Source organism: Zophobas morio, unplaced genomic scaffold (assembly GCF_036711695.1).
Source record: "Zophobas morio isolate AGI-343-1 ecotype UQ-CSIRO unplaced genomic scaffold, CSIRO_AGI_Zmor_V1 ptg000022l, whole genome shotgun sequence".
NCBI classification, from domain to species: Eukaryota; Metazoa; Arthropoda; class Insecta; order Coleoptera; family Tenebrionidae; genus Zophobas; species Zophobas morio.
Window position 1 is genome coordinate 2877246 of NW_026972127.1, and position 19012 is coordinate 2896257.

General features: G+C 34.8%; 1 protein-coding gene across 3 annotated transcripts in view; it reads left to right on the plus strand.

Moving 5' to 3' along the window:
* Positions 1-19012, plus strand: part of LOC135133802 (E3 ubiquitin-protein ligase RNF13-like) — a 34230-nt gene that overhangs the window by 4323 nt on the left and 10895 nt on the right. For 2 of the 3 annotated variants that reach the window (XM_064062323.1, XM_064062324.1), the window contains one exon: positions 10852-11094. In XM_064062323.1, coding sequence (XP_063918393.1) covers positions 10852-11094 — 243 coding nt within the window. The remainder of the gene's footprint in view (positions 1-10851; positions 11095-19012) is intronic. The other variant, XM_064062325.1, reaches the window with a different exon arrangement.

The window sequence follows — 19012 nt, forward strand, 5'->3', positions numbered from 1 at the left end:
GGTCTTGCGAGTTATTTTAGAAAATTTATACGTGATTTTGCCACCATAGCGAAACCATTGACTGCGTTAACGCGAAAGGGGACAGACTTTGTCTGGCAAGATGAACAAGTGAAAGCTTTCGAAATATTAAAGGCCAAATTAACGGAACGGCCACTCTTAGCGCTATATGACGTTAATGCGGAAACCGAAGTTCACACAGACGCTAGCAAGTTGGGGTTGGGCGGTATTTTAATGCAGAAACAAATAAATGGCCGTTGGCAACCTGTTATGTACTTTAGTACGCAGACAACTAAGGAGGAACAGCGGTATCACTCGTATGAGTTAGAAACTCTCGCAGTTGTTCAAGCTCTAAAGCGATTTCGTCCTTATTTATTCGGAAAAGAATTTCGGGTGGTTACAGATTGCAATGCATTGCGAACGGCGTTCACGAAACGGGATATTTTACCACGAGTTGGACGGTGGTGGTTAATGATGCAAGAGTACGACTTTACGGTAGTTTATAGGCCGGGCAGCGGAATGAGTCATGTTGATGCGCTAAGTCGAAATCCGGTGGAAGCTCCAATAAGTTTTGACGAACTAGATTTATTAACAATAAGCCTAACTGAAGACGATTGGGTGCTTACCGCACAATTGCAAGACGATCGTATTGCGTATTTACATGAAGTTCTGTCTCGAAATCCTGCGGACCGTGATGAGAAAAACATCCATACGGAGTATAAATTACAAAATAATAGAGTTTTTCGGAAAACCGAGGACGGATTACGATGGGTCGTTCCTAAAACAGCTCGACGGCAACTAACGATGCTTTGTCACGACGAAAAAGGGCATTTTTCCGTCGATAAAACATTTAGTTTAATGAAACAAAATTACTGGTTTCCGTCAATGCGACAATATGTAAAGCGGTATATTTCAAGTTGTTTAGGATGTCTGTTTAATAAAGCTCCTGCGGGAAAACAACCTGGTTTCTTACATCCAATAGAAAAAGTCCCAGAGCCTATGAATACTATACATTTGGACCATTTAGGTCCGTTCGTTAAGAGTAAGCGTAAAAACACACATTTATTAGTAGCTGTAGATGCGTTTACGAAATTCGTAATTATGAAAGCTGTGCCTAATACGAAAGGGGTGCATGTCGAAAACTTTTTGCGAAATAAAATCATCGAAGCTTTCGGTGTTCCAAAGCGGATAATTACCGATCGTGGCACGTGCTTTACTAGCAAAAAGTTCACTCAGTTATGTAAAACACTCGGTGTTAAAGTAGTACTTAACGCAACGGCTACGCCACGCGCAAACGGGCAGGTAGAACGATATAATCGTACGATTTTAGCTTCCCTATCAGCGACGTTCTCTGATGAGGAAAGCTGGGACAAAGAAGTCCCAAAAGTAAGTTGGGGTTTGAACACTACGGTTAATAAAGCTACGGGAACAACCCCATTTAAGTTGTTATACGGTTACGAACCACGGAGCGCGCAGGATGCGTTCATTGTAAATGAAGTTGGTACTGATCAGTATAATAAAGACTTGGCCAAGACACGAGAGGCAGTTGGGGAAAGTCTCCGACTGCAGCAAGAACGTGAAAAGTCACGTTATGATCGCAGACGTTGCGAACCGAAGAAGTTTCGGATTGGACAACTGGTCCTGGTGCGAAAAGTTCGCACCACAAACGAAGGGAGTAGTAAGAAGTTACTACCTAAGTACGATGGGCCCTATACGATTAAAAAGGTGTTAGATCATGATCGCTACGTTATCGAAGATCCGAAGGGATCTCAAAGAAGCCAGAAACGTTACACTGGTATTCATTCTGTTGACAAATTAAAGCATTTTCGAGTCTGTCGAAGTGACGATTCAGATGCTTCTCGGTCTGACGAGGCTAACGACTAATTATTTGTGTGTTTGCAGGTATGTGTGTCTCATGATGCTTAGGATACTGCTACCCCCCAATCACAGTTTCCTCGAGGACGAAACAACGTCAGAACGGCCGAGCTGTTAGCAACGGGACCTCGCTGGTGCTCCGATATGATGTCGCGCCAGACGAAATTCCAGCCGTCTGAGGGTTGATTATCGTCGGTTAATATAAACATTCGATAAGGTGCAAGGGAAGCAGTGAAGGGGGCAGTCTGTTCTTTCTTCTTGAGGAATAAAGACGTATTTTGATTGTGCTCTCGCGTTTCCTTTTCCCTGTGTAATTTTGGGGATTTGATATCATTTGATATTAAATGGTTGTTTAACAGCGCATTATTACGGTGATTTATGGTCATATTCATTACACAAACAGAAATTGCATATATTTTTTAACTAGTAAAAAAATGCAAAGTTCCTCTTTGTTTGCGTTTTTGTTTGTCTGATTGTCGCGATTTTCGCAAACAAATAATCTCGAATTTATTTTTAAAAGGAAAAAAATAACCATTTACTCATTTTTTAAACAACCCTGAAGTCAGTAAGATTCCATATATTGCGCCGTGATTTATTGATATTTTTATTTTTATTAATTTTATGATTTATTTATCGCGTCATGCAGATTATTTTATGGTAATTATTTAAAAAAAATTACTTCACAATAAACATCACATCATTAGTTAAAATAATGACTTTTCCTATAGTTATATAAAGTGTGTTTGAAAACAGCGATTTAAGAAAATTGTTTTTTTTTTATAATATACGTACTAAATATTATTTATTCTTTTAAATTATATTGTTATTATTAATTATACGAATAAAAATCAAAACCGCATATCGGAAATAAACGTGTTTAATAAAGATAAACCGTAATTAACTAACTAGTGACTTGCATATATACAGAGTGTTTTCGTCTGAATACATCTATTAAATTACTTCTAAATTACTACAAAAAAACTATCAGTAATTTTAGAGTACGAAAAAGTAGGTCTCCCATTTCCGTCCGTGTGTTTGTCAGTCTGTGTTGATTTTTATTTAGACAGATAATCTTCGAAACTACCGGATTGTTGTCAAATTTTGTATGTATGTTAGGTTAATTTTATAAAATAACATATTCCTATACTTGTGGTTTATGAATCCGCCTTGATTTTTTTTACCTTCGCCATTCATATTTTTGCAATATGGCGAACTCTGTGGCTCGGCAATAATACTATTGAAGATTGTTCGGTCACACATTTTTATATTGATCAAATCAAGAACGATTCACCTCATTTTCTCGAAAATTTGAGAATACTGGAATGTTGCGCCCGCCTATATTCACTAATACTAAACTAACGTTTATAATAACAGCTACTTATCCAGAATAATATTCAGAACGTTTTTCTCCATTTTAGGTTAATTAATAATTAATTTTAGTCGTTTCCTCTGTTTGAGGAGACAAAATCATTCAAATTCTGTTTATTCTGGTCGACCAGGTGTATATGGGCTTAATCGTCACATTTGTTCGATGAGTAAACAAAAATATGGCATAAAATTAGTATTAGTAAATAGGCCAATTCTTTAAAATACACATGGTAGTATTATATTCCCAAAATTGTATGGAAAAATGAGGTTTTAATCAATAAAATAAATTGACATATTCATTAGTGTTTTTTGAGTCACTTGTATAAGCAAATCTAAAAAATATGAATGCGATGACAAATCACAATTCATCATGTTTTGCACATTTCGGGTAGATTAGTAGGGGCAAAATCAGTTTTATCTTAACAAATACTAGGCCCGCCCACCCGCCCTCTATTTTCTCAGAGAATGTCATGTGCCAAAATCAGTCTTATCTTGCCAAGTACTAAGCCCGCCCACCCGCCCCCTATTTTCTCAGAGAATAATACTATTGATATTTTTGGATAACTTCGTTCAACTTTTTTTTAATCTCACGTGTTTTATTACTTAAACGATGTTTTCCGGGTTTTAACAGTATCAATTTTGGAAAGTTTCGATTTATACCACTTTTGCAAAGGGAATCTTCAGGAATGTAGGGACAGCGAGGAGTTCAGAAGAGAAGAGAATGATACTGAAGATGAAACCCTTTGGAGCAGAAACACATCAGAATCAACGCGTTTCTGTTATTATTTCTGGATTAACTCTTCAGTGCGTTATGTTTCGGGAGTCCCAAAAAAAAATTCTTTAATATGTAGATTACGAAAAAAACGTTATTTTATAATAGTAAAATTGGCAACACTGCACGCAACAAAAACATTTAATAAGACATTTATAAATTATAAACAAAAACAAAACCAACAAAAGAAAAATTCGTTAAAGCATAACCAACCACTAGAGAAGATGTTCAAAATTCCTGCCATTTTTTGTAAAAGTTAGTCATCACTACTTGCTAAGATAAAACTGATTTTGGCAGATGACATATCCTCTGAGAAAATAGGGGCGGGTGGGCGGGGCTAGTACTTGGTATGATAAGACTGATTTTGGCAGATGACATATCCTCGGAGAAAATAGGGGCGGGTGGGCGGGGTTAGTCCTTGCTCGGATAAGACTGATTTTGACAAATGACATAAACTCTTGAAAAATAGGGGGCGGGTGGGCGGGGCTAGCACTTGCTAAGATGAGACTGATTATTATATTAAACTTGTAAAAACTTGTTAAATTTAAAAGGCGTTAAATAGCATATTTCCCTAGTAAATTGCTAGATCTGATTGGTTATTTATTTTTTAACGACTCAGTCATTAATTTTTCTGAGACACCCTGTATAAGCAAATTTAAAAAATATTAATTATATATTAAAAATAAATCACAAGTATAGACTCATCATATTTTGCACATTTAAGATAGGATATATTCAGCAATATTTTGAGGTGACGTTATAATTTTTTTAGAAGGGATGAGCAAATGCATTTCGATCAAAAATTTACCATGCTTATGATAATTTTAATTTTTCATTTTTTTTTTGAGTCACTCTGTTCAAGCAAATTTAAAAAAATATGAATGCAGTGATAAATCAGAAGTATAGACTGATCATATTTTGCACATTTTAGGTAGGATTTATCCGGCAAAATTTTGAGATGACGTCACCAATTTTTTGGAGGGGAAAACAAATATATTTTGATTAAAAATGTTGCTTGCCATAAATTTTTTGTAAGATTTCAAAGCATTCACTTTGGCAGATTGCAAAATGTAATATACATAGTATTTTTTCAACAAGACGATGCTCGAAAACGTGTCTTACATGGTAATTTCTTGTAGAAAAATCAGGGTTTTGCAATTAAGCTCCGCCCTCTTGATTCACGACAAATAAAAAAATCATCACAATTGAGACAGGGCGGGCGGGTGGGGCTTATATTTTGCCTTTACTTTCTTAATATACGTAGTCATCTTTTCACAACAAAAATTAAAACAGATGACTACGTACATTAAGAAAGAAAAGCATAATATAAGCCCCGCCCACCCGCCCTATCTAAATCGTGACGATTTTTTTACCCGTCGGAAGTCGTGGGGCGGAGCTTCATTGCAAAATCCTTGTTTTCCTACTAGGAATTGCTATGTGAATCATGTTTTTTGAGTATGTTTTAAGTTAAAAAGAAAGCCAAAAGATCAACCCTACCCATCCGCCTTGATCTCAACCTGGATTTAATTTTTAATATACGTAGTATTTTTTTTAACAACACGATGCTCAAAAACGTCTTACATGGTAATTTCTTATAGAGAAATAAGGGTTTTGCAATTAAGCTCCGCCCTCTTGGCTCACGACGAATGAAAAAAATCATCACAATTTAGACAGAGCGGGCGGGTGGGGCTTATATTTTGCCTTTATTTTCTTAATATACGTAGTCATTTTTTCGCAACAAAAATTTAAAACAGATGACTACGTATATTAAGAAAGAGAGGCATAATATATATAATTTTGATTTTTTCCAAAAATCTCAACGTTTTGGGTAAAAACTCAACTACATGAGTAGGACCATGTTATTTCATACGATTTAAAACCCATTTACTATGTTCGATTTTGAAGTGACGTCATCTCATTATTGATCGTTAGACGAATTTTGGTTAGCGTTTTACCATCTGCATGATATTCCTAATATAATACAAAATTTGACAACAATCGGCCCAGTATTTGGAGATTTTCTGTTTAATAAAAATCAGAACGGCGGACAGACGGACGGAAACTGGAGACCTGAAAGATCGAGAAAACGATTACAATACTTCCTTTGCTTATGCTGGAGAAGTAATAAAAATTCTGTACCTTGTCAACTTTGTCACAATGGGGGATTTTATATTTTGGGCTTATGTAAATTAATGACAATAATAACTCATTCTGTACCAAACATAACATCAAATTGCCAGATTTAAGTAACATCAGTCAAAAATAATCGTACTGCCGATATATACCGAGTGTCTGTAAAAGGTGGTTTAACTGTTTAGTACGTTATGGACGGGGGTTTCGGGACTCCCAAAAAAAAAATAATTAAAACATTCTGTATGATGTAGATTACGAAAAAAACGTAATTAAGCTCATAATACCCTCTAAGAAAACAGAGGGTGGGTGGGCGGGGCTAGTACCTGCTAAGATAAGACTGATTTTCGCAAATGACGTATCCTCTAAGACATTTAATTACATTATTATAAAGAAAGACGTTAGGGGCCGCAAAGCATTTTCAAATTCTTTCCAAACAGGAATACCTAGAATCTCAAATCCGGAAAACGTGTTTCTGTTATTAATTCTGCCCAAGAAAGCCTTCAATATGTATTTTTTTCATTGTTTAGTATTTATTTTCTGTTTTTTTTTTTGCTTTTTAACAAATTTATTTTCTAAAAAAAAGTGCTGATATTTTTGGGTAAATTCATTCTACCATTTTTTTTAGTCTCACGTGTCTTATTAATAAAACAATGTTTTCCGGATTTTAACAGTATCAATTTTGGAAAGTTTTGATTTTCACCCAATTTCGCAAAGGGAATCTTTAAGAATTTAGGGACAATGAAAAGTTCAGGAGAGAAGAACAAAAACACTTCAAAATTACCAAGAGCCAAGCCGGCAAACGTGTTTCTGTTATTAATTCTGGCCATGAAAGCCTTCAATATATATTTTGTTCATTCTTCAGCATTTATTTTAAATTTTTTTTGCTTTTTAACAAATTTATTTTCTAAAAAAAATTGTAGATATTCTAGATAACTTCATTCTACCATTTTTTTTTTAATCTCACGTGTTTCAGCTATTAATTCTGGCCATGAAAGCCTCCAATATATATTTTTTTCATTCTATGGCATTTATTTTTTTTTTTTTTTGTTTTTGACGAAATTATTTTATAAAAAGATGTAGACATTTTTGGACATCGTCAATCTACAATTTTTTTTATCTCACGTGTCTTTTTAATAAAACGATGTTTTTCGGGTTTTAACACTATCATTTTTGGAAGTTTCGTTTTTCACCCTTTTTCGCAAACGAAATTTTCAGGAATTTAGGGACAACAAAAAGTTCAGGGGAGACGAGAACGATACTGATGATGAAATCCTTCTGAACAGAAACTCCAAAATCACCGCCATCCAAAGCCGGAAAACGCGTTTCTTTATTAATTCTGGTCGTGAAAGCCTTCAATATATTTTTTTTTTTCATTCTTTTGCATTTTATAACAAACGCATTTTCCAAAAAAAAAGTTGAGTATATTTTTGGTAACTTTATTCTACGATTTTTTTAATCCCACATGTGTCTTGTTGAAAAATTGTTTTCCGGGTTTTAACAGTATCAATTTTGGAAAGTTTTGGTTTTCGTCCACTTTCGCAAGGGAAATCTTCAGGAACTTAAGACCAACGAAAAGTTCATACAGAAAAAGAACGATACTGAAGATGAGACCCTTCTGAACAGAAACTTTCCAAAATCACCGCCATCCAAACCCGAAAACGCGTTTCTGTTATTTATTCTGGCCGTGAAAGCCTTCAATATATTTTTTTCCATTCTTTGCATTTTTTCTTTCTAACAAACCCATTTTCAAAAAAAAATTGAGCACATTTTTTCTAGCTTTATTGTACCATTTTTTTAAATCTCACATGCGGCTTATTGAAAAATTATGTCTAACGGGTTTTAACAGTATCAATTTTGCAAAGTTTCGGTTTCGTCCACTTTCGCAAAGGAAATCTTCAGGAACTTATGAACAACGAAAAGTTCATACAGAAAGAGAACAATACTGAAGATGAAATCCTTCTGAATAGAAACTTTCCAAAATTACTGCCATCCAAATCAGGAAAACGTGTTTCTCTTATTAATTCTGACCGTGGAAGCCTTCAATATATTTTTTTTTCGTTCTTTGCATTTTTTTTTCAAACTCATTTTTGAAAAAAAAAGTTGAGCATATTTTTGGTAACTTTAATCATTCATTTTTTTAAATTCCACATGTTTCTTATTGAAAAATGATGTTTTCTGGGTTTTAACAATATCAATCTAGAAAGTTTCGTTTTTCGTCCACTTTCGCAAGGGAAATCTTCAGGAATTTAAGAACAAGGAAAAGTTCAGGAGGAAAGAGAACGATACTGAAGATGAGACCTTTCTGAACAGAAACTTTCCAAAATCACCGCCATCCAAACCCGAAAACGCGTTTCATTCTGGCCGTGAGAGCCTTCAATATATTTTTTTCCATTCTTTGCATTTTTTTGTTCTAACAAACTCATTTTCAAAAAAAAAGTTGAGCACATTTTTTGTAGCTTTATTCTACCATTTTTTTTTAAATCCCACATGCGGCTTATTGAAAAATGATGTTATCTGGGTTTTAACAGTATCAATTTTGCAAAGTTTCGGTTTTCGTCCACTTTCGCAAAGGAAATCTTCAGGAATTTAAAGAGAACGAAACGTTCAGGAAGAAAGAGAACGATTCTGATGATGAGACTCTTCTGAACAGAAACTTTCCAAAATTACCGCCATCCAAACCCGGAAAACGTGTTTCTCTTATCAATGATGACAATCAAGAGTTTGAAATTCGTAAAAAATAAAACACTAAAAGCTCTAAAGATTTTTGCAAGTTCCTCCAGCAACAAAACACCAGATTCCTTTAAATTTATCCCAAAAAAAAACACCAGGATTATCTGTGGCTTTTTTTTATAATAATTTAATTAAATTTCCTATTAGAGGATACGTCATTTGCCAAAATCACTCTTATCTTAGCAGGAACTAGCCCCACCCACCCACCCTCTCCTTTCTTAGAAGGTACCTCATTTGCCGAAATCACTCTTGTCTTAGCAGGAACTAGACCCGCCCACCCACCCTGTCTTTTCTTAGAAAATATGTCATTTGCCAAAATCAGTTTTATCTTAGCAGCTACTAGCCCCGCCCACCCGCCCTCTTTTCTCTTAAATGGTATCTTATTTGCCAAAATCGCTCTTATCTTACCAGCAACAAAACACCAGATTCCTTTAAATTTATCCGAAAATAAAAAACTTTGACAATTTTTGGTACGTCAAACATTTTTAGCTGGTTAGAAAGAACCAATTTTAAAATCATGTAACTCCACCAAAATGTGAGAAGGAATTGTTTTACTATTTTTCCCAGACACCCGGTATATTTTTTAATAAATCCCAAAGCACACTGGAGAGCGAGCTTTTTATAATTTTTTGCCATATAATTCGCCATTAAAATGATACAGTATTGCACACAGGGGATGAAATGTCAGTTAAAAACTAAATTAATAAAAAAAAAATATGAAATTTTCAATATACAAAAAACAAATTAAAAAATTAAGGCAGAGAAAATTTCTTACGGCCTCTAAATTCCAGTCTTGTGAAATTATTGTAAAGTTCTCTAAAAATAAACTAGTTTTATGATTTTTGCGTGTAACTTATCTAACAAACTTTGGAGCTTAGTGTTCATACATTTTCATATTTATCCGTTTTAACTAGCTAATGATGAATCATCACGCTTTGTGTGTGGGTTAGAATAAGGTTACACTGGCGATCGATTGCGAGTATGCCGTAATCATATCTGAGAAATTTGCCAATGTGTCATCGTCTGATACAAATTATCTTGAAACGAAGATAATTTACCTTCCAAAATCATTTTCTGAATGTTTTTAATAAGTTCGAACCGCTATCATCGTAGCATTCGGTAACATTGTATTTGCCGCTCTAGTGCTATTAGCGCAAATTATAATAAAATTTTAAGCCCCAATAAAGCAATCATTTAAACTCGCTTAATCCATTATTTTACTAACTGCAGATAACTGGATAATGTAGCTGAATGGGTTATAAAGTACCCTCTTTCCGCTACGTGAATTTTATTTCGTCCATCTATTTTTAGGAGACGCTTGTTAGATTGATGTCATATCAGAAAGTTCCGTATTCGCGCCCTGATTTATGGTTTTATCACATACTTATCATTCCATTATTGTAGCTCGTAACTTTACACGCTCATATTAAACATAAATAAAAAAAACACTGTCTGAAAAACGCAATGTTTTAACATAATATAGACAATTAGCTTTAGTTCCAACGAACACATAGGAAATAATAGTCCGAAAACTGTGTCGTTTGCCATATCGATTACACACTTACAGACTGTTTTATTAGCCTCAATTGCTTTGGAGGGGATGCTCATCTAGAAAATGTTGACAGAATTTTAAGCACTCTATGGAAAATTAATACCGCTCGCACGTCACGTACCTATCTTTAACATTATTTGTTGTCAAATATTGAATAGTCCATTCATCGATTAAAAATCCATTTTTCACCAAAGTTTAACTAAAATAAAACACAATAAAACTCGTTAATATCTCCACCAACGTCAACAACTAATTACTCGTATCAAAATTTCGAGGTCATAACACAGCATCTCCTCCAAGACAAAGACCGATTACGCTCAAAATGGAAAAATCTTCGTCTCGTCTCAGACAAAAACGACGATTTTCAGTCGCGCTCCAGTTCTTTGAACCCTACGATTCCACTAACGACGGTCTTCTTCCTCAGTAGTCGTCCGCGGCGTCTTGGTGAACGCCGAGCCTCCAGACGGTTGCGCCGAGCTCCAGCCGCCCCCGTCCGACGAGAACGAAACGGGAAAATGGATAGTGCTGATGCCCCGGTACACTGAGAAGAGGAACTGTTCCTTCGAGCAGAAGGTGCGCACGGGCCAGGCCGCCGGCTACGACGCCGTGGTGGTCCACAATGTCAACTCCAACCAGCTGGTGCCGATGTCCGCCAAGAACGATACAGGTAAAGGGGTGGACTTTTTCGTATTTTTTTTTATGTAAATCAGTTTGTCATTGAAATCTGGTGCTTTTTCACTTTTGGATTTAACAGGTAGTTACATAAAATCTTCACTTTCTGTTTTATATGGGTTGGGTCATCATTGAGTATGATTCTTTGCATTCCAGTCACGTTATTTAATTTGATGTGTTCTGAGGAATCTCAATAATTTTAAACTATGACGTTATGTACATGATTAACGGTGTGTACACCAGGAAATCTTTGGATAATTTAAAACAAATACTTACGTTACCTAAAGTAATGATTCCGGTCAAAAATATGTAGATAATGTAATCGATACATTGAATAAACACACGTCAAATGTTTAAAGATGATAAGTGAACAAGTGCACAATACATTCAATAATTTAAACATTTTAAGATAGATTGATTAGTTTTCTTAATTGTGCTGTTTTGACGGGCTTATTAAAATTTATACTTAACTATTTTGACTTCTAAATGATTTATTTGGATTATGTTGGGTTCCAGAATTCCAGTCGCGTCTTTCTTAAATTGCTACAACTAACGCTATGCCTGCAAATGTAATGAATAAAAATATACTTTTAATTGTCACTTTTAAATTATTATTAACAAATCCAAAAAAGTTTTGTCGTAAAAATTTCACTATAAACATAAACAAATTGCACATTCAGTTCGTAGTGTCAAATAAAATTGGGGCGTGAAATTTGACAGAAAGGGCAATGCTACCAACCCCTTTACATTAATTCCCCAGTGTGATTTTTTCGTCTAATTTTATGACAGTTTTTAACGAATTTTAATCATTAAAAAGTTCATTTTTTTCAATTTTGTTGTAAAAATTTCGCTATATAATATAATCCCAAAAAATGTCACAAATTTTGCACAATGAAGTTTAGTGTGTATAGTTTGACCTAAGGAACAATGCTGCCAACAAACTTCACGTCCGTTCCCCTATGACATAATTTTCTGTAAACTTTGACAATTTTTCAAATAATTTTTTACTTTTTGGCACCTTTTTGATATAACGCGCGATCAGAAATGACTGAGTCTGTTGGCAATCCTGGATTTTTAGTTGAATTGGTATCATATTTTCAATAATTTCCGGTGTCAATTGCCAGGATCGTTGACATTTTCATTTCGCACGAAAAGTTCAAATTTTTCAGTCATTTCTGATCACACAGTATTAATATTCGAGTTTCAATTAATCCATAATATTGTAGTTAATTTTCGGACTATGACATTGTGAAATGCATATCTAAAATATCAATTGTGGAGAAATGAGGATTTTGCAATTAAGCTCCGCCCCCTCGACTAACGATGAATAAAAAAATCATTACAATTGAGAGGGGGCGGGTGGGCGGGGTTTATATTTTGTCCATTTGTTCTTAAAATACGAAGTCATGTTTTCCCAACAAGAAACTGAAAACTAGTTTAACTATCGTGTTGTTCAAAGAAAACTATACATATTAAGAAAGAAAAAAAAAGATTAAGCACGGCCCACCCATCCCGATCTCAATTGTGATGAATTTTCCATTCGTTGTTAGACCGAGAGGCGGAACGTAATTGCAAAATACATATTTCGCTACCAAAATTTTACATTTTGAACATGTTTTAAGTTTCTTGTTGTGAAAAGAAGGCAACGTATGATAAAAAGTCAAAATATAAACCCCGCCCACCCACCCTGTCTCAATTGTGATGATTTTTTTTTATTCGTCCTGTGAGTTGGGAGGCGAAGCTTAATTGCAAAATGTTTATTTTTTATAACAAAATGCTATGTAAAACGTGTTCTTAAGTAATCGTGTTCTTTAAAGAAAACTACGTTTTGAGTAAGAAAAAGCCAAAGATTAAGCCCCACCCAGCCGGATCTCAATTCTGATGAGTTTTTCATTCGTATTTAGACTGAGGGGCGGAGTTAATTGCAAAATCGATATTCCTCTACAAAATTTTACCCTTTCAAAACATATTTCATATGGTAATTCCTTCTGGAGAAATGAGAATTTTGCAACTAAGCTTCGCCCCTCGGTTCACGATGAATAAAAAAAATCATCACAATTGAGAGGGGGCGGGTGGGCGGGGCTTATATTTTGTCCATTTCTTCTTAATATACGAAGTCATCTTTTCCCAACAAGAAACTGAAAACAAGTTTAACTATCGTATTGTTCAAAGAAAACTGTACATATTAAGAAAAAAAAAATTAAGCACGGCCCACCCGTCTCGATCTCAATTGTAATGAATTTTCCATTCGTTGTTAGACCAAAACTTTACATTTTGAACATGTTTTAGGTTTCTTTTTGTGAAAAGAAGGCAGCGTGTGATAAAAAAAAACAAAATATAAACCCCCGCCCACCCACCCTGTCTCAATTGTAATGATTTTTTTATTCCTCGTGTGAGTTGGGAGGCGAAGCTTAATTGCAAAATGCTTATTTTTTATAAAAAAATGCTACGTGAAACATGTTCTTCAGTAATTGTGTACTTTAAAGAAAAATATGTTTTGAGTAAAAAAATCAAAGATTAAGCCGCACCTCGCCGGATGTCAATTCTGATGAGTTTTTCATTCGTAATTAGACTGAGGGGCGGAGTTTAATTGCAAAATCCGTATTCCTCTACAAAATTTTACCCTTTCAAAACATATTTTACATGGTAATTACTTGTGGAGAAATGAGGATTTTGCAGCTAAGCTTCACCCCTCGGCTCACGACGAATAAAAAAAACATCACAATCGAGAGGGGGCGGGTGGGCGGGGCTTATATTTTGTTCATTTGTTCTTAAAATACGAAGCCATCTTTTCCCAACAAAAAACTGAAAACAAGTTTAACTATCGTACTGTTCAAAGAAAACTATACATATTAAGAAAAAAAAAAAGATTAAGCACGTCCCACCCGTCCCGATCTCAATTGTGATGAATTTTCCATTCGTTGTTAGACCGAGGGGCGGAGCGTAATTGCAAAATGCAGATTTCCTTACCAAAATTTTACATTTTGAACATGTTTTAAGTTGCTTGGTGTGAAAATAAGGCAACGTATGATAAAAGGAGCAAAATATAAACCCCGCCCACCCACCCTATCTCAATTGTGATGTTTTTTTTATTTGTTGTGAGTCGGAAGGCCAAGCCTAATTGCAAAATGCTTATTTTTTATAAGAAAATGATGTTCTTAAGTAATCGTGTTCTTTAAAGAAAACTATACGTTTTGAGTAAAAAAAAGCCAAAAATTAAGCTCCACCCAGCCGAATCGCAATTCTGATGAGTTTTTCATTCGTAATTAGACTGAGGGGCGGAGCTTAATTCCAAAATCCATATTCCTCTACAAAATTTTACCCATTCAAAACATATTTCACATGATAATTCCTGGTGGAGAAACGAAGATTTTGCAACTAAGCTTCGCCCCTCGACTCATGATGAATAAAAAAAATCATCACAATTGAGAGGGGTGGGTGGGCGGGGCTTATATTTTGCCCATTTGTTCTTAATATACGAAGTCATCTTTTCCCAACAAGAAACTAAAAACCAATTTAACTGTCGTATTGTTCAAAGAAAACTATATACATATACAGTGTGTTATTGAAAGGTACGTACCACAAAATTGACAGTTCTTCGCGAAGTCTAAGAAGTCTGAAAAACTTATTTTGTGTTATCAAAATTATAAGGGGAAAATTAACCCTTATCCAACCTCTTTAGACGCTACTGAAGGATAAATAGGTAAAATTAACTTATTTTAGTAAATCCTAGCAACTGTAACAATAAAACTTTTGTCAAGACCAAATGTTGCTATAGAAACGAAAGATGATCTTTCTATCAGAGGCGTACAACGAATTTGGACATAAATTTTAATAATTTTTATCTCCAAAAGGAGAACACTTACCTGAACTTTTTTTAACTTTTAGCACCCATATTTCAAGACCAATTGCCCATTTTATTTTGTACGTACCTTTCAATAACACGCTGTATTAAGGAAAAAAAAAAGATTAAGCACGGCCCACCCACCCGACCTCAATTGTGATGATTTTTTTTATTCATCGTGTGAGTCGAGAGGCAAGCTTAATTGCAAAATGCTTACTTTTTTATAAAAAAATAATATGTGAAACATGTCCTTAAGTAATCGTGTTCTTTAAAGAAAACTACGTTTTGAGTAAAAAAAAGCCAAAGATTAAGCCTCACCCAGCCGGATCTCAACTCCCATGAGTTTTCCATTCGTAATTAGACTGAGGGGCGGAGTTTAATTGCAAAATCCATATTGCTCCACAAATTTTACCCTTTCAAAACATATTTTACATGGTAATTCCTTGTGGAGAAATGAGGATTTTGCAACTAAGCTTCGCCCCTCGGCTCACAATGAATAAAAAAATCGTCACAATCGGGAGGGGGCGGGTGGGCGGGGCTTATATTTTGTCCATTTGTTCTTAATATACGAAGTCTTTTTTTTACAACAAGAGACTGAAAATAAGTTTAACTATCGTATTGTTCAATGAAATGTATACATATTGAGAAAAAAAAAAGATTAAGCACGGCCCACCCGTCCCGATCTCAATTGTGATGAATTCTCCATTCGTAATTAGACTAAGGGGTGGCGTTTAATTGCAAAATCCATATTCCTCTGCAAAATTTTACCGTTTCAAAACATATTTCTCATGGTAATTCCTTGTGGAGAAATCAGGATTTTGCAACTAATCTTCGCCCGTCGATTCACTAGGAATAAAAAAATCATCACAATTGAGGGGGGCCGGTGGGCGGGGCTTATATTTTGTCCATTTGTTCTTAATATACGAAGTCATCTTTTCCCAACAAGAAACTGAAAACAAGTTTAACTATCGTATTGTTCAAAGAAATCTATACATATTGGGAAAAAAAAGATTAAGCACGGCCCACCTGTCCCCATCTCAGTTGTGATGAATTTTCCATTCGTTGTTAGACCGAGGGGTGGAACGTAATTGCAAATTACATATTTACCATTTTGAACATGTTTTAAGTTTCTTGTAATGAAAAGAAAGCAACGTATGATTAAAAAGCAAAATATAAACCCCGCCCACCCACCCTATCTCAATTGTGATGATTTTTTTCTATTCATCGTTAGTCGGCAGGCAAAGCTTAATTCCAAAATCCATATTCCTCTACAAAATTTTACCCATTCAAAACATATTTCACATAATAATTCCTGGTGGAGAAACGAAGATTTCGCAACTAAGCTTCGCCCCTCTACTCATGATGAATAAAAAAATCATCACTGAGAGGGGTGGGTGGGCGGGGCTTACATTTTGTCCATTTGTTCTTAATATACGAAGTCATCTTTTCCCAACAAGAAACTGAAAACAAGTTTAACTATCGTATTGTTCAAAGAAATCTGTACATATTGGGAAAAAAAAGATTAAGCACGGCCCACCTGTCCCCATCTCAGTTGTGATGAATTTTCCATTCGTTGTTGGACCGAGGGGCGGAGCGTAATTGCAAAGTACAAATTTTCCTACCAAAAATTTACCAAGGCAACGTATCATGAAAAAAGCAAATCCCACCCTATCTCAATTGTGATGATTTTTTTATTCGTCGTGAGCCGGGAGGCAAAGCTTAATTGCAAAATGCTTATTTTTTTATAAGAAAATGCTATGTGAAATTTGTCCTTCAGTAATCGTGTACCTTATAGAAAACTATACGTTTTGAGTAAAAAAAACCAATGATTAAGCCCCACCCAGCCGGATCTCAACTCTGATGAGTTTTTCATTCGTAATTAGACTGAGGGGCGGACTTTAATTGCAAAATCCATATTCCTATACAAATTTTACCCTTTCAAAAAAAAACATATTTTACATGGTAATTCCTTGTGGAGAAATGAGGATTTTGCAGCTAAGCTTCGCCCCTCGGCTCGCAATGAATAAAAAAATCGTCACAATTGAGAACGGGCGGGTGGGCGGGGCTTATATTTTGTCCGTTTGTTCTTAATATACGAAGTCATCCTTTCCCAACAAGAAACCGAAAACAAGTTTAACTATCGCATTGTTCAAAGAAATCTATACATATTGAGAAAAAAAAAAAAAAAGATTAAGCACGGCCCACCCATCCCGACCTCAATTGTGATGAATTTTCCATTGGTTGTTAGACCGAGGGGCGGAGCGTAGTTGCAAAATACATATTTTCTAGAGATGTGCCGACTGCAGTCGGCCGACTAGTCGGCTTTGTCAAAACCGGTTAAAATTAGTTTAATCGACCGAAAATTGGTGTCAAAGTGTAGATAATCTTCCGCTAGTTACGATTCTGTAATCGCCGTCACGATATATGGTCCAATAAACACGCAAAGCGAATTTAAAATTTCCAAAAATTTTCCAAAAAAGTGGTTAAAATTGGTTAAGTATTGTATAAACTGCCCTAAATTGTGTTATTCTTTATTTTTGAACTGAGTTACTACAAAAAATTAAATGTTAAAATTATCCAAAAAAATTTAACACATTTTTTGAAAAAAAAAGAAACTTCAGTTATTCCTTTTATTAAAATAAAACAAGTTTTTAAGGTAGTCAGAGAAATAGAAAAAAAAACCCACTGTCTGTTGCATTTATAAACAGTCGGCCGACTGTAGTCGGTACATCTCTAATATTTTCCTACGAAAATTTTACATTTTGAACATGTTTTATGTTTCTTGTTATGAAAAGAATGCAACGTATCATAAAAAATGCAAAATATAAGCCCCGCCCACCCACCCTGTCTCAATTGTGATGAATTTTTTATTCGTCCTGTGAGTTCGAAGGCGAAGCGTAATTGCAAAATGTTTATTTTTTATAACAAAATGCTATGTAAAACATGTTCTTAATAATCGTGTACTTCAATGAAAACTATATGTTTTGACTAAAAAAAGCCAAAGATTAAGCCCTACCCCTCCGGATGTCAATTTTGATGAGTTTTTCATTCGTGATTAGACTGAGGGGCGGAGTTTAATTGCAAAATCCATATCCCTTTATAAAATTTTATCCTTTCAAAACATATTTCTCATGATAATTCCTTGTGGAGAAATGAGGATTTTGCAACTAATCTTCGCCTCTCGACTCACGATCACTAAAAAAATCATCACAATTGAGAGGGGGCGGGTGGGCGGGGCTTATATTTTGTCCATTTGTTCTTAATATACGAAGTCTTTTTTTCACAACAAGAAACTGAAAACAAGTTTAACTATCGTATTGTTCAAAGAAAACTATACACATTAATAAAAAAAAAAGATTAAGCACGGCCCACCCGTCCCGATCTCAATTGTGATGAATTTTCCATTCGTTGTTAGACTGAGGGGCGGAGCATAATTGCAAAATACATATTTCCCTACCAAAATTTTACATTTTGAACAGGTTTTAAGTTGCTTGATGTGAAAAGAAGGCAACGATGATAAAAAGAGCAAAACATAAACCCCGCCCACCCACCCCGTCTCAATTGTGATGATTTTTTTTAATTCGTCGTGAGTCGGGAGGCGAAGCTTAACTGCAAAATGCTTATTTTTTATAAGAATATGCTATGTAAAACATGTCCTTAAGTAATAGTGTTCTTTAAAGAAAACTAGACGTTTTGAGTAAAAAGAAGCCAAAGATTAAGCGTTTTTACCATTTTAGACATGTTTTAAGTTTCTTTTTGTCGAAATAAGTCTTCATATATTAAGAAAAAAAAAAGGCAAAATATATACCCCGCCCACCCACCCTATCTCAATTGTGATGATTGAACATCGAAATATAATTCAAAAATCGGAAAAATCTAAATGAAACATCGAAGAGCTTAAGAACTGAATTGAATTGAAACATTGCAAAACCGAAAAATCAAAAATTTAGAAACGAAAAATCGCAAAATTCAAAAACTGAAAAATTAAAAATTGAGAGATGAAAAATCCCAAAATTGAAACCAACGAACAATTAAAATAACTGGAGATTGAAAAACCGGAAAAATAATT